The 12036-nt window shown below is 28.7% G+C and overlaps 1 protein-coding gene across 2 annotated transcripts; it reads right to left on the reverse strand.

Moving 5' to 3' along the window:
- Positions 1-3092: 3092 nt before the first annotated feature.
- LOC145086906 (vacuolar-sorting receptor 6-like) lies at positions 3093-10741 on the reverse strand. 2 transcript variants are annotated; one of them, XM_079024759.1, is made up of 13 exons: positions 10129-10741; positions 5789-6484; positions 5341-5429; positions 5067-5136; positions 4910-4993; positions 4707-4783; positions 4547-4628; positions 4329-4411; positions 4169-4232; positions 3964-4092; positions 3768-3871; positions 3339-3466; positions 3093-3256 (listed from the first exon to the last, which is right to left on the reverse strand). In XM_079024759.1, the coding sequence occupies exons 1-12, from the start codon at positions 10448-10450 to the stop codon at positions 3347-3349; spliced, it is 1920 nt and encodes a 639-aa protein (XP_078880885.1). In that variant the 5' UTR covers positions 10451-10741; the 3' UTR covers positions 3093-3256; positions 3339-3346. The 2 variants fall into 2 exon arrangements, with proteins under 2 accessions (XP_078880885.1, XP_078880884.1); XM_079024758.1 differs by having other exon boundaries at positions 3093-3259.
- Between the last annotated feature and the right edge of the window lie 1295 nt (positions 10742-12036).

The raw sequence follows: 12036 nt of genomic DNA on the forward strand, positions 1-12036 counted from the left end.
TTTTTTTTCTAATCGGAGTGGATTAACATCAATATTCTATCAAAACGTATTAGTGTTTTATGTAGATTTCAATGTTTTTATTTGATTTTTAAGGATTCACATTTTTGTTCTTTAAGAATAAATGTAATTGGTAACTATTATTACTTGTATTCTTTCAGAATAAATGTCATTTATACATTTTCATAATCGTATTTGTTAAGAATGAATGTAATTACTGATTTTAAGATATAAAAATTATTTTCATATAAAATTTGTATTCATTAGAAATTATTAATCTTGATAATATATGTTTATAGTATTTTGTCAGAATTTATTGTTTTTTTTTTCAAGATAATCATAAACACATTCTTTTAGAATGTCCGAATTAATATATTTATTATCCAAACAATCAGATTTTTAAAATTTAGAGAATTATTATTCCTTAAAATCTGCAATTTAACTTTTTTAAATTTATGTTAATTGACTAAACTACTCATACAATGAAATTAGATGGATAGTTTAAGGAAAATACTCATGTAATCAAAATCTGATATATTTATGTTAATTGACTAAAAATCTGATATATTCATAAGTGATAAAAAAAACATTTTTTTTGTTTTTTTTAATTTATAAGGAGCTATTTTTTTCGAAAAACGATTTTAAATAAATAAAAAATTATAAATTTTTATTCTCTATAAATAGATATCCATCTTGATATATTTTAAGATAAAATAAAAAAAAATTATAATTTCAGCTCTCGTTATTTATAAGTGAATAAAGTGCATTAGATTTTTATTAGTATAATACATTCGTTATTTCTCTTATAAGTAAAAAAATATGTTTAGTTTTTTTTATAGTTTACACCAACTCTCGTTAGATGTTATATTACATATGAAAAAAATATGGATAAGCTCTCCTCACAATTTATATTCATATATAAATAATATGTTTATTAGAATTTTGTTACAAATAATTTGTTATTCATATATGAATAAGTAGTTTGAATTTTTCAAAACATTTGTTTTTTATTAACATATTATTTATTCATATATGAACAACAAATAAATTGTAATAAAAATCTGATATATGTTATATTCATATATGAATATAACATAAGACGAATGATGATGTAAAAAATAAATTTTATATAAGAAAACTTTATTACTCGTTATATTCATATAATAATAATAATAATAATAATAATAATAATAATAGTTAAACTATTAAAAAAAAATAATCATACGTTTTATTCATAAGTGAATAACGAATGTACTATAATAAAAATCTAATATATGTTTATCACTTATGAATAACGAGAGCTGAATCTATAAAAAAATTGTTATTTTATCTTAAAGCTATATCAATATGATGTCTATTTATAAAGAATAAAAAATTATGAATTTTAATATATTTAAAATAAATTTTCGATAAAAATAATTTCTTAAAAAAACTATGTTTTTGTATATATTAAAAGAATGATTAGCATAACTTAAGTAAACATGTTTGGTTTGAACACACTCCTGTATACCTTGTCATTTCCACCCGTACACTTAAGTTTTTTACGACAAAATAAATGTGTGACTGAGATTAATTCTTTTATTCTTAACTTTTTTTTCTCAATTAAACCCTTATATATATATATATATATATATATATATATATATATATATATATATATATATATATATATATATATATATATATATATATATGGGTAAAGTGGATATTGTTAATGATATATAGGACAAAAGAAGAATGAGTCCACAAAAACCATCAACATTAACATTTTTCTTCATAAACTTGTAAACTATTAACAAAAAAAAGAACGTGTTTATTTTGTACGATAGTTTTATTTATTATTGCACAAAAATATTAGCAGTAAAAAGTAACTGGTAAGGAGTTATATGCAAATGCAACCTTTGCGTTTTCGAAAATAGTTTCGGGATGCTGTAATGCTATTATTAAGCATTCCAAGCTATTAAAATCTAAAGATGCATTATGTACATGTCCTTAAGTTACATCGTAAGTATTGAATAGCATTTAACAACCATAATTTAACCTTAAACTATAAGTTATAGAGGCTTAAACACTCATTTGGACCATATTATGAAAGTCAATTTTGGCATTCTTATGAAATAACTGAATGGGCCAATGGGGGCAACTCAACTCATTGTCATTGACACTTCATTGTATTACTTACGCATGCAAGTTATCACTCATACACTTCATGTACAAATTATTTAGTGTCATTTTCTTTGCCTTGTAGGGTGTCTTTGAAACGATATTGATAAAGAAAGAAAAATCCTCTATTTCTAACTATTGAAAAACTTCATAATCATAAACACCAATATTTTGGTTCGTGAGAAATTTGGTTGCAAGATGGTGACTTTTTTATGGCCAAAAATGCTTAAATACATTTATTAATAGGAGTAAATTACTTTTCTTGTTGCCACTTTGTTACCACTGATAGGCTGATGAAAATAGGTGGTAGTTATGTGGTTTTTATTTTTGTACAAGTATACCACAAAAATAAGGGTAAGCTTTTGATATATGAAATTATATAAAATATAACACCCAGAACTTATAGGTAAATGAAATAACTTTTGGATTATAAACTTTTTGTTATAGGGTAAAATCTTTAAACTTGAACTTCCAAAAGAAGATTTTCTTTTCTTCTTTTTTAATTCTAGTTTTCAAAATCCATCAAAATCTAGTTACCAGTTTGATAACAAAATTTTTTGGTCCTATTCCAAACAGACGAATAATATGACTATTTTTGTGTTTTAGATAGTTAATTTTTATACTCTATAAAATATACTTAATTTTTTTACCTTTTTGGAATATGGATCAAAATCTTTACAAGAAAGCCCATATACTTATTTGAAGGGCAAAAAAAAAATGGTTTGGCCCAAAATTATAAATCTCATTATCCGAGCCTGAAATGTAAATTGTTCAATAATAAAATTTTCAAGATTTGTCGATGTCATATTGGTTCTTTCATGATCTTATCGGTATTTCCTTTTCTTTTACAACAGTCGTATTTTGTTATAAACAATTTAATTCCATGAACTCTTTCGTGAATGAAATTTTCTCAAATCATCGACTAAAGTATGGAGTTTTAATATCGTAATTATTATGTATAGGATTTTCAGGTGTTTCCATTTTAAAATTTGGTATGACTTCTTAATAACACATTTACATCTCACTAACTATCTGTATATCGTATATTTCATGTCTTCGTTTGTGCTCTGAAAATTCTCCCATGGATGCCGTATTTCTTCTATCATTCATCACAAGTTAAGCTTTTGTAAGAAGAAAACAAGGAAAACACGATTTTAGAAATCAGATAATCGATCTACCTTATGGATTATACGGTGGATGTTTGATGCAGAGGTTCGTTTTCATGTATAACCACTTGATTTGGATGTTGATTGTCTAGTGGCATGTACTGAGACATAATCGCCATGATCTCTGAATCCATGTATGCCTGTTCCATTAAACATTCATGGAATCATCGATATAATTAGTCCTTTTAAATCTATAATACTGTAGAACACGGTTCCAGGACTAGGACTAGACTGGACTGAACATGACAACGCTATTTCCAATGATGAGGCTTGTCTTACTTTTTTGGGTGGGATAAAGTTTTGTCACGTTGACATCAATGTGAGTCCTAGTTCTAAGTCATGTGCGACTTGTTTTGTTTTGTTTGTTCTATTATGTTATGTTATGTCATGTATTGCATACATATCCTTCTTAGTCTGTTATGTCATGTCCTGTATACATACCCTTAGTCTGTATCTGTAGAAAATGTAACCAGCTAAACCCGCACTCGCCACCACTCCTAGTACCAACAAGCTAATGAACCAAGCGAACTTTGAAGCCTTCCGTTCTGCATTATCCAAATTAAAAATTTATTCCACGAGTTTGCATATTTTCATAGAGCATTGTTTTCATTTTGTGGGCCCCGTATTAAATTCTTACCAATACACGTGTCTTGATCAGCGATATACAGTTTGTCCCCCTTGCATTTACACTCGTATCCACCATATGTGTCCTTACACGTACACCCATCACATTGACAAGCTATACCTTCCTTGCATTCATTGATATCTGCACATTTGCAACAAATTTATGACAAAGTTTTCAAAAAGAACCGAAATGTGGTGGTGTAAGCAAAAGATTTCACCTTCACAAGTATGACCATCTCCACGAAAACCTTGTGGACAACTACAACCGGTTATGTTAGACTCCTACAAAGCAAACATTGACTTCAGTTTGTGTTTCAGTCTAGTACATATCAAACACAGTACAAAACTATATGTCATGTCAAAGAAATGAAACCCTACGGAGCAAGCTGAAAACTTCTTTCCATTCCTTAAATCCGACCAACATCCTCCATTGTTAACCGTACATCTCCCCGCTCCAAAGGCTGTTAATCAAATCATTCAAATTTACAAAACAAGTTGTAAGCCACATATATATATATATATATATATATATATATATATATATATATATATATATATATATATATATATATATATATATATATATATATATATACCTTCACAAGAAGTATATCCATCTCCTCGATATTGCACGCCATTCACCGTAGGGCATTCGCATACTCTTCCTCTAAAAGTGTCCTAAAACCACAAAATATCATAAAGTTTTTGAAATAAAAAACGTTTTGGGGGATATGTGGGCGTTTCGGTAATATTTACCTTGCAAGCGCTTATGCCATTTTGTGAGTCAATCCAACAACCGCCATTCCTCTCAAGACACTCATTTGTCTCAAGATCTACAAGATATATGGTCTATAAGTGTTGTTTGGATGAATGATGTATGCTTGGGGTAAGTATTATATGAAAAAATATTGTTTCTTTTTTTGGACTGAATGAACTGTCTGTACTAATGAAAATTATACCTCCGCTTAAACATATAGGAGGATCGGTGGTCTCCTTAAATCCCGAACATATTGCTCGAAGTACACCGGTTCTATCCAATTTCCCTTATGAAAATAAAATCAAAACATTAAACATAGCCCACAATCCCGAAAAATGGTGAAAACTGAAAATAAATACCTCTATATTGGACGTTATTAATGACCAAAGTTGGCAAGATTGTTACATCTCCACGCGAACCACGTCCAAGCTGGATATAAACAAAAACAAACTAAGAATCGAGTATTGTTTCCTTTTTAATAGGACATGACATAATTTGGTAAATTGTATATGCAAGTTTATTTTAGGCATAATACATAGAGAGCGATTTACATGACTACATGAGAAAGTCAAGAAAATGAAGCTTGTCTCCTTAAGTTCTAGTTAACTTTTTATTGAATTGAATAAAAAGAACCTGCGACTCTTGCTCAATGTTTAGCACTTCATTCTCAACATCTGCTTCGGGATCACCCATGCATTTTTGTATCTTTTCAGTAGACAATCCTATGAAGTCATTATAAAATTTTGTAAACATAAATTTTTTTATCAATCCTGTTTATGGGGCACATCTCGAATGAAATGAGACCCGTAAATATAGATAACGGTGTATTATAGCTTTCATCATTACGATCTGATCAAACTAACGGATTACATTTATTTGAAATAATTTCAACGTTTTTGGCCATAATGTTTTGTTTTAGAAAATTTTCGTCCCTCACTTGGACGCCAACTTGAGGGACAAAAAGTTTAACAAGATAAAACCTTAGGGACAAAACCATTAGAGAATCTTCAAAGGACAAAATTTGTAACTTTAACCAAGTTATTACCATAACACAGCGAAAAAAATAAAAACTATAACTTACCAAGTGATTTGATGACTTCTTCAGCACATTCTTTACTATACTTCTTTTTCTTCATAGAACACCTAATATGAAAATCAGTCACATAATCCCACCAAACCCAAGACCTATTAGTCTCATTAGCAACTCTATGAACACAAAGTTGTCTCAAATTCTCAAACACCACATCTTTCCCATTATACCCTTCACCAAAGTCCATCTCGGGATCCGGTGCACAATAACGACCGTGATTAATACATTGCGACTTACACTGATCACTCAAAACAAATGGTTTAGGACAAAACCATGTTATATAATGTGGCGTAAACATCGTGTACCCTTCTCTTTCCAATATTTGCGCGTGCCCTTTAAAATTTTTTATAAAATTCATTTGTTGGTCACAACGGGCCCCACACTCATCATTGCTATTGGTCCATAGTTCGTACTCCACCCTATGGTCAGGGTGGGGTAGGGACTCTGACCAGTCTAGCTTTAATAGGACTTCTTGGTTGGATTTTTGTAAGGCGTCTTTTAAGGATTGACCAAAGGATCTTTGTATTAAGGCGGATGGGATTGTGAGTTTGTCTATGAAGTCATCAGCGGTTGAGCTTGCTTCCGGTGAGTCCATGGTTATGAGGGGTTCGTCTGTGTTGTCAGCTACTAGTACTGCAGATGCACCGGCTTGTTGTGCATTCCATGCCTTCAAGGCGAAATAGCAATCTGCGGTTGAAGTTATAAGATTAAATAAACAACGGAAAATTGTAGGAAATAACAATGTTAAAGTACTTTACACTTTTTTTTATCGATATAGGCAATGGACATTGATTATGTACCCATAATAACATTGTACTTGTATTTTTTTACCAATAATAACAATATAATTACATTTTTTTTACGATAAAAGTAATATTTAAACTAATTATAGCAATGTACTTATAAATTGTTACACATAACAATGTACTTACGTCAACATATTATCGTTTTATTTTCCTTTTATGGGTGATAACATGCACTTTGTGAACATTTTACAAGTATCAAGTTGTATATTGTTTTGTTGGGTAAGGAAATGTAAGGAGGTTGATACGATGCTATCATATGTAACAAAAAATATATGTAAGTACCTTGTTATTTTTGCAATTTTCCCAAAAAAAAAAAAAAGAACTTACATTTTAACTTATCTTACTTTGGGATTTTTTTTCCGTACATATCTAAATACTGTATTTTAAAGAGAGATATTGTTTATGTAATTTGGTGAATTGTTTATAGAAATTTGCCAATTAAACATATGGCAACGATAAAACTATAATGTTCCATAGCATTAACATCAACGAAGTCATTGAAAATTACAACTTCATAGATAAAACAATGGAAGAAGATCTTGAGTGTATTAGAATCCACTTGTTCTTTCCTTTTCTTTTGATTAGAAATTGACTTTGAAATAAATCTAATAGATTTTATGAATAAGAAATTCAATCTTATCATATCTGAATCTATTAGAGGAGATGGCACATCAACTTTTTGCTTTGTTTTGGTCTAGCGTCTGGAAAGAGATTGGTGGTGGTGGAAGGCGGTGTCTCCATTGGCGATTTTGTTGCGATTGGGGTTTAAAAGGATCCATCTGATCCAGATTTAAAGCTTTTTTTGTTGCAAATCGAAAACCCTGAACTTCTCTCTGAACCTAACAATCTTCCCCGAGATTTCAAGAGAGAGGAGAAGATGGAGGTGGCATGTCAGCGAGCGACAGTTTAAGGTGGGGGGTAGAGACATGTTAGAGAAGATGAATTGGGTGGTGTTTTATGAGAGAGAGAGAGAGAGAGAGAGAGAGAGAGAGAGAGAGAGAGAGAGAGAGAGAGAGAGAGAGAGAGAGAGAGAGGGAGGGGTGGGGGATTGTCGTGCCTAATTCTTTTCATAACAATAATAATAATAAAAGTAAAACGAAAAAATAATTAAAAATAATATTGAAGGGTGATTTATCGTTTCATGTATTTTTTTTTTTTTGACCAGTATAAAACATCAAAATTTAAATTTAACATAGATCGTAAAGTTGAAAATTTTGGACCAACCAAATTCACAGTTTACTGCTCAGCTCTTTAGTAAATTAAAAATAGTTTAAATTAGAATACTTTTATAATTTATTATAATTTAGTAGAAATTACACTTTTAGTACAATCTTGTTTTTCGTGGATAATCCTTATAACTGTATTTTCTTATAAAATTGATTTTGTGGTTGGCAAAAGGTTACAACTTAGGTCATTTTTTTTTACAAAATGCCCTCTCAACCAAAACTTAAAGAATAATTAACCAAATCATTTTAGGATCAAAATGGCCATAAAATGAAAGCATAGGGATTCCCTTTTCTTTATTGCTGGTAAATTTAAATAAATATTGCTGATAAATTTAAATAAATATTAAATATTCATAGTCTTACTAAAAGTTAAAGTTTACAAGACAATCATTAAAATTGTTTTTATAAAACATTAGAATGATTGTTGATAAAATTGATAAGAATTTAGCAATAAAAGATAAAGGGATTTTCTAGGGCACATATAAGAAGTATTAATTAATGAAAAATATTATCATAATTAAATGTAAAATACATTAGTTATAAGGAATATTACCATAATTAAATGTAAAATAAATTAATAATTTCCATAATAAATGTATTTTGAATTTAATTATGGTAATATTTTTCATAATTAATACTTCTTATATGTGCTCTTAGGGCACATGTTAGAAAAAACAACCTCACTTTCTATTTTAATAAAAAAAATTATTAATTTATTTTACTTTTTTTTCATAACTTTTTTTATCTTTATATTTTAAATTTATTAATTACAAATGAAGTTTTTATTTTGTGTGATATAACATAAAATAAACCTTTGATTCAAATAGTGGTATGTTGTAGAATGTGCTTTTATAATCTTTTTGATTTGATGGTTTCTGTCATAAATCACGATTTTATACCGTAGAGTTATTACATTGTTAATTGAATAGGATCCGTTGCATAATTATCAACTTAATTTTTAAAGCCATATTTTGTAATACAAAACAAAATAAAAAACCATAATGCAACTAAAAAGACAAAAAATAAGTGTCGATATCACAATTTATTAAAAGGAGAAACTGAATCTAAAAAGCACACACTTATTGCGAATATGATATATGATACATAAATTTTATTTAATAATAAATATTATTATTTGTTATTTACTTTAATATAACATAATATATTATATATTTGTTAAAGTTTAAATTATCTATTACATATCTTTTTATGCTATTTTTTTACTTTGCAACTACCTTACTAGTTATTTGTATCAAACATTATTTTTATTAGCTATAGTCTAAAATAAGGATGTGATCGGTTGACAAAAACGAAACCAAAAATGGACATTCAAGGAACCGAGAATAAAACCAATTTGCATATCCGGTTTCTATATAGTTCGGTTCAGTTCACTTTATATTTAAGTTCTTTTGTATTACAATGTGATTAATTCCAGAGCCACCTAGAACTACAAAACTGAAAAATAAAAATTCCAGTAACCGAAAATCGGACCACTTTACATATTCGGGTCATATACAGTTTTCGCTAAGAGATATATATATATATATATATATATATATATATATATATATATATATATATATATATATATATATAGGGTTAGAATATTTCACGTATTTTTAAAAAAAAAAACGGGATTCTTTTTTAGTTAATTCAAGTTCCGAAAATAATATTTAAAAAAAGAGTTTTTGGATTTTTCCATTTATTTTGCATTTTAAAATTATTTTTAGATTTGGTCTCACGGTCTCACAAAATTTTTAGATTTAGTCTCACGGTCTCACAAAATTAGAATTGTCTCAAATGAATATGAACCTATATATATATATATATATATATATATATATATATATATATATATATATATATATATATATTTGCTAGAAGTATACTAAAAACTGAGTCAAATTGCATAGATCATCTAAGCATATCCATAAATTGAATATTTATAGCTTTCTATATTACTTAACGAATTAAAAAAAATAATCATCATATGAATATTTTTTTTTCTAATGACACGTATTTTGTTTATTTATGAAAATTAAATTCAATTTGTTAACCTAACCCGCCTTACCTATATAACATATTACCTAACCTATCCAACATGTTTATTTTGACTATCTTTGTGGTGATAATTCTATCTAAGAAAACAAATTAAATATTTTGTTTGACCTTAATATAATATTATAAAACAATAAAATATTAAAAATATTCATTTAACAAAAATAAAACTAAATTTTCATATGGAATATGCAATCCTACGAATGAGAAAACTTAAAGCAAAATTCAAACATCGATTTACCTCCACGATCAAGCAGAAGAATAGTGGGCCTTGAAGCAGACTTCGATTTGAAAGGATTATCGCCTTCAAACTTTGAACAACCAAAAACAGAGTCGGATTTCTGAGGATAAACCACCGTACCCACCATAGAACCACCGTAATCCGGCACCCCAAAATTACCAATCGCTGCATCATGCTTTGATCGGAGATCAATCGGCGACAGAACACTTATACTACTCTTCTCAACCACAAATCTCCCTTCCGTTTCTTTCATAATCACCCCTATAATCATCATCATCATAATCATCAATTCCAAACCTACCTTCGCCGCCCCCATCTTCATCTGATTCCGATTCCAGCAAAGAGATTCAGAAACTAGAAATGAATCCGATGTAGAAGTGAAAAGATATGTAGAAGAAGAGGAGAAGGGTATTTATGTGTATGGTAGAATTGGTTATTGTGGAAATTAAGTTAAGGGAAGTCAAGAGTAGACTTAAAAGGAGAGAAAATAGTTTTGCAGGTGTTGTTTAATGGCGTAAAGGAAACGGGAGATGGAAGATTGAAAGGTGGTGGAAGGAGTCAATCGCAACTACTTCGATTGCAACTTTCTAACTTGTATAAAACTTTTCTATTACCCCTTGCTTCACTCTAAATATATATATATATATATATATATATATATATATATATATATATATATATATATATATATATATATATATATATATATATATATATATATATTGTCCACAACATTCGAGGCAAAATTTGAATATTCAAGAAAGTTACAATTGCTTTTTTGAAATTTTATGCATAGACCATATGTGGAGTCAACTCAAGACTCGAGTCAAGTCGTTGTGAGATGTAAATTGACGTGAAAGATGAACTTGTCTTTGGTTTTATACGACTATAACAAAATTTAATGGTATAGATTGTTTGGTTATCAGAAAAATCCAATGTGTTGAATAACCTTTATAAAGGGTAATTGACAATACAACCTAGTGATGATGCAACTATCATGCATGTATGGTAAACATCGTTTGGAATCCCTCAAATTATACCAACATCTATAACCAAATGATTTTAAATAATAACAGAGTTAACATGGTAATGGATATAATACTTGGTGGTCCATAACAGCCAATAAGTGAACATGGTTATCATAAAATTAGACATCATAATTGAAAATTTTGGTAATATTGTCTCAAGTAATGGTTTAATTTACTTTTTATAAATTTATATCATGGAGTTTAAATATATACAATATAATAATAAACTTTAAAATCATGACTTGTGAGGGTAATGTATTATATCCGTCTACATATTTAGTTACTAAACAATTTTTTACACAATTCAGTACTTCAACTTTTCATCTTTTAAAAAACTATCACTATGATTGTATATTATAGGTTATATCGGTAACCTTGCTTATTTGAAACAAAAAACCATTGAATATGGGTTACATGATGGTGGTGTACCACCCCAACAAGACCAAATTCCAGGTAAAGACCTTGAGCCGAATAACCGAACTAACTCACAATCGAACCGAGTAACATTATAACAAGACCAGAACCTAGTCATGGATGATATATTTACTAAAAATCTTCCTACCGAAAATCATCAGTTTTTGCTTTCCAAGTTGGGAGTTTCATGCTCTCCAACTTGAGAGGGGATGTTGATATTTATAACGTCACGTCATGTATCTGTGGACTCCGCACACGTCAACAATAATTAGTTAGAAGTTGTTAGAGAGTTGTTGGTTAGTTATGTATTAGTTATAGACACTGTTGTAAAAATCCCGACTAGGTCCCAATTAATCCCTAACCGATTAGATGGCGCCTACCGATTAATCCATGCATACATAATGAGTGAAACATTATAAAACGATGAAATTTTAACATTTTGAAGAAGTTTTATCTAAATGGAAAC

This window comes from Lactuca serriola, chromosome 2 (genome assembly GCF_051521515.1).
Source record: "Lactuca serriola cultivar US96UC23 chromosome 2, Lser_US96UC23_V15, whole genome shotgun sequence".
NCBI lineage: Eukaryota > Viridiplantae > Streptophyta > Magnoliopsida > Asterales > Asteraceae > Lactuca > Lactuca serriola.

Excerpts from the sequence above, each read along its gene's own strand:
- LOC145086906 (XM_079024759.1), bottom strand. The coding sequence starts at position 10,450 with ATGAAGATGGGGGCGGCGAAGGTAGGTTTGGAATTGATGATTATGATG. Across the intron at positions 6,485-10,128 it reads TCTTCTGCTTGATCGTGGAG|ATTGCTATTTCGCCTTGAAG; the intron begins GTAAATCGATGT and ends CTTCAACCGCAG. Across the intron at positions 3,872-3,963 it reads TGATCAAGACACGTGTATTG|AACGGAAGGCTTCAAAGTTC; the intron begins GTAAGAATTTAA and ends TGGATAATGCAG.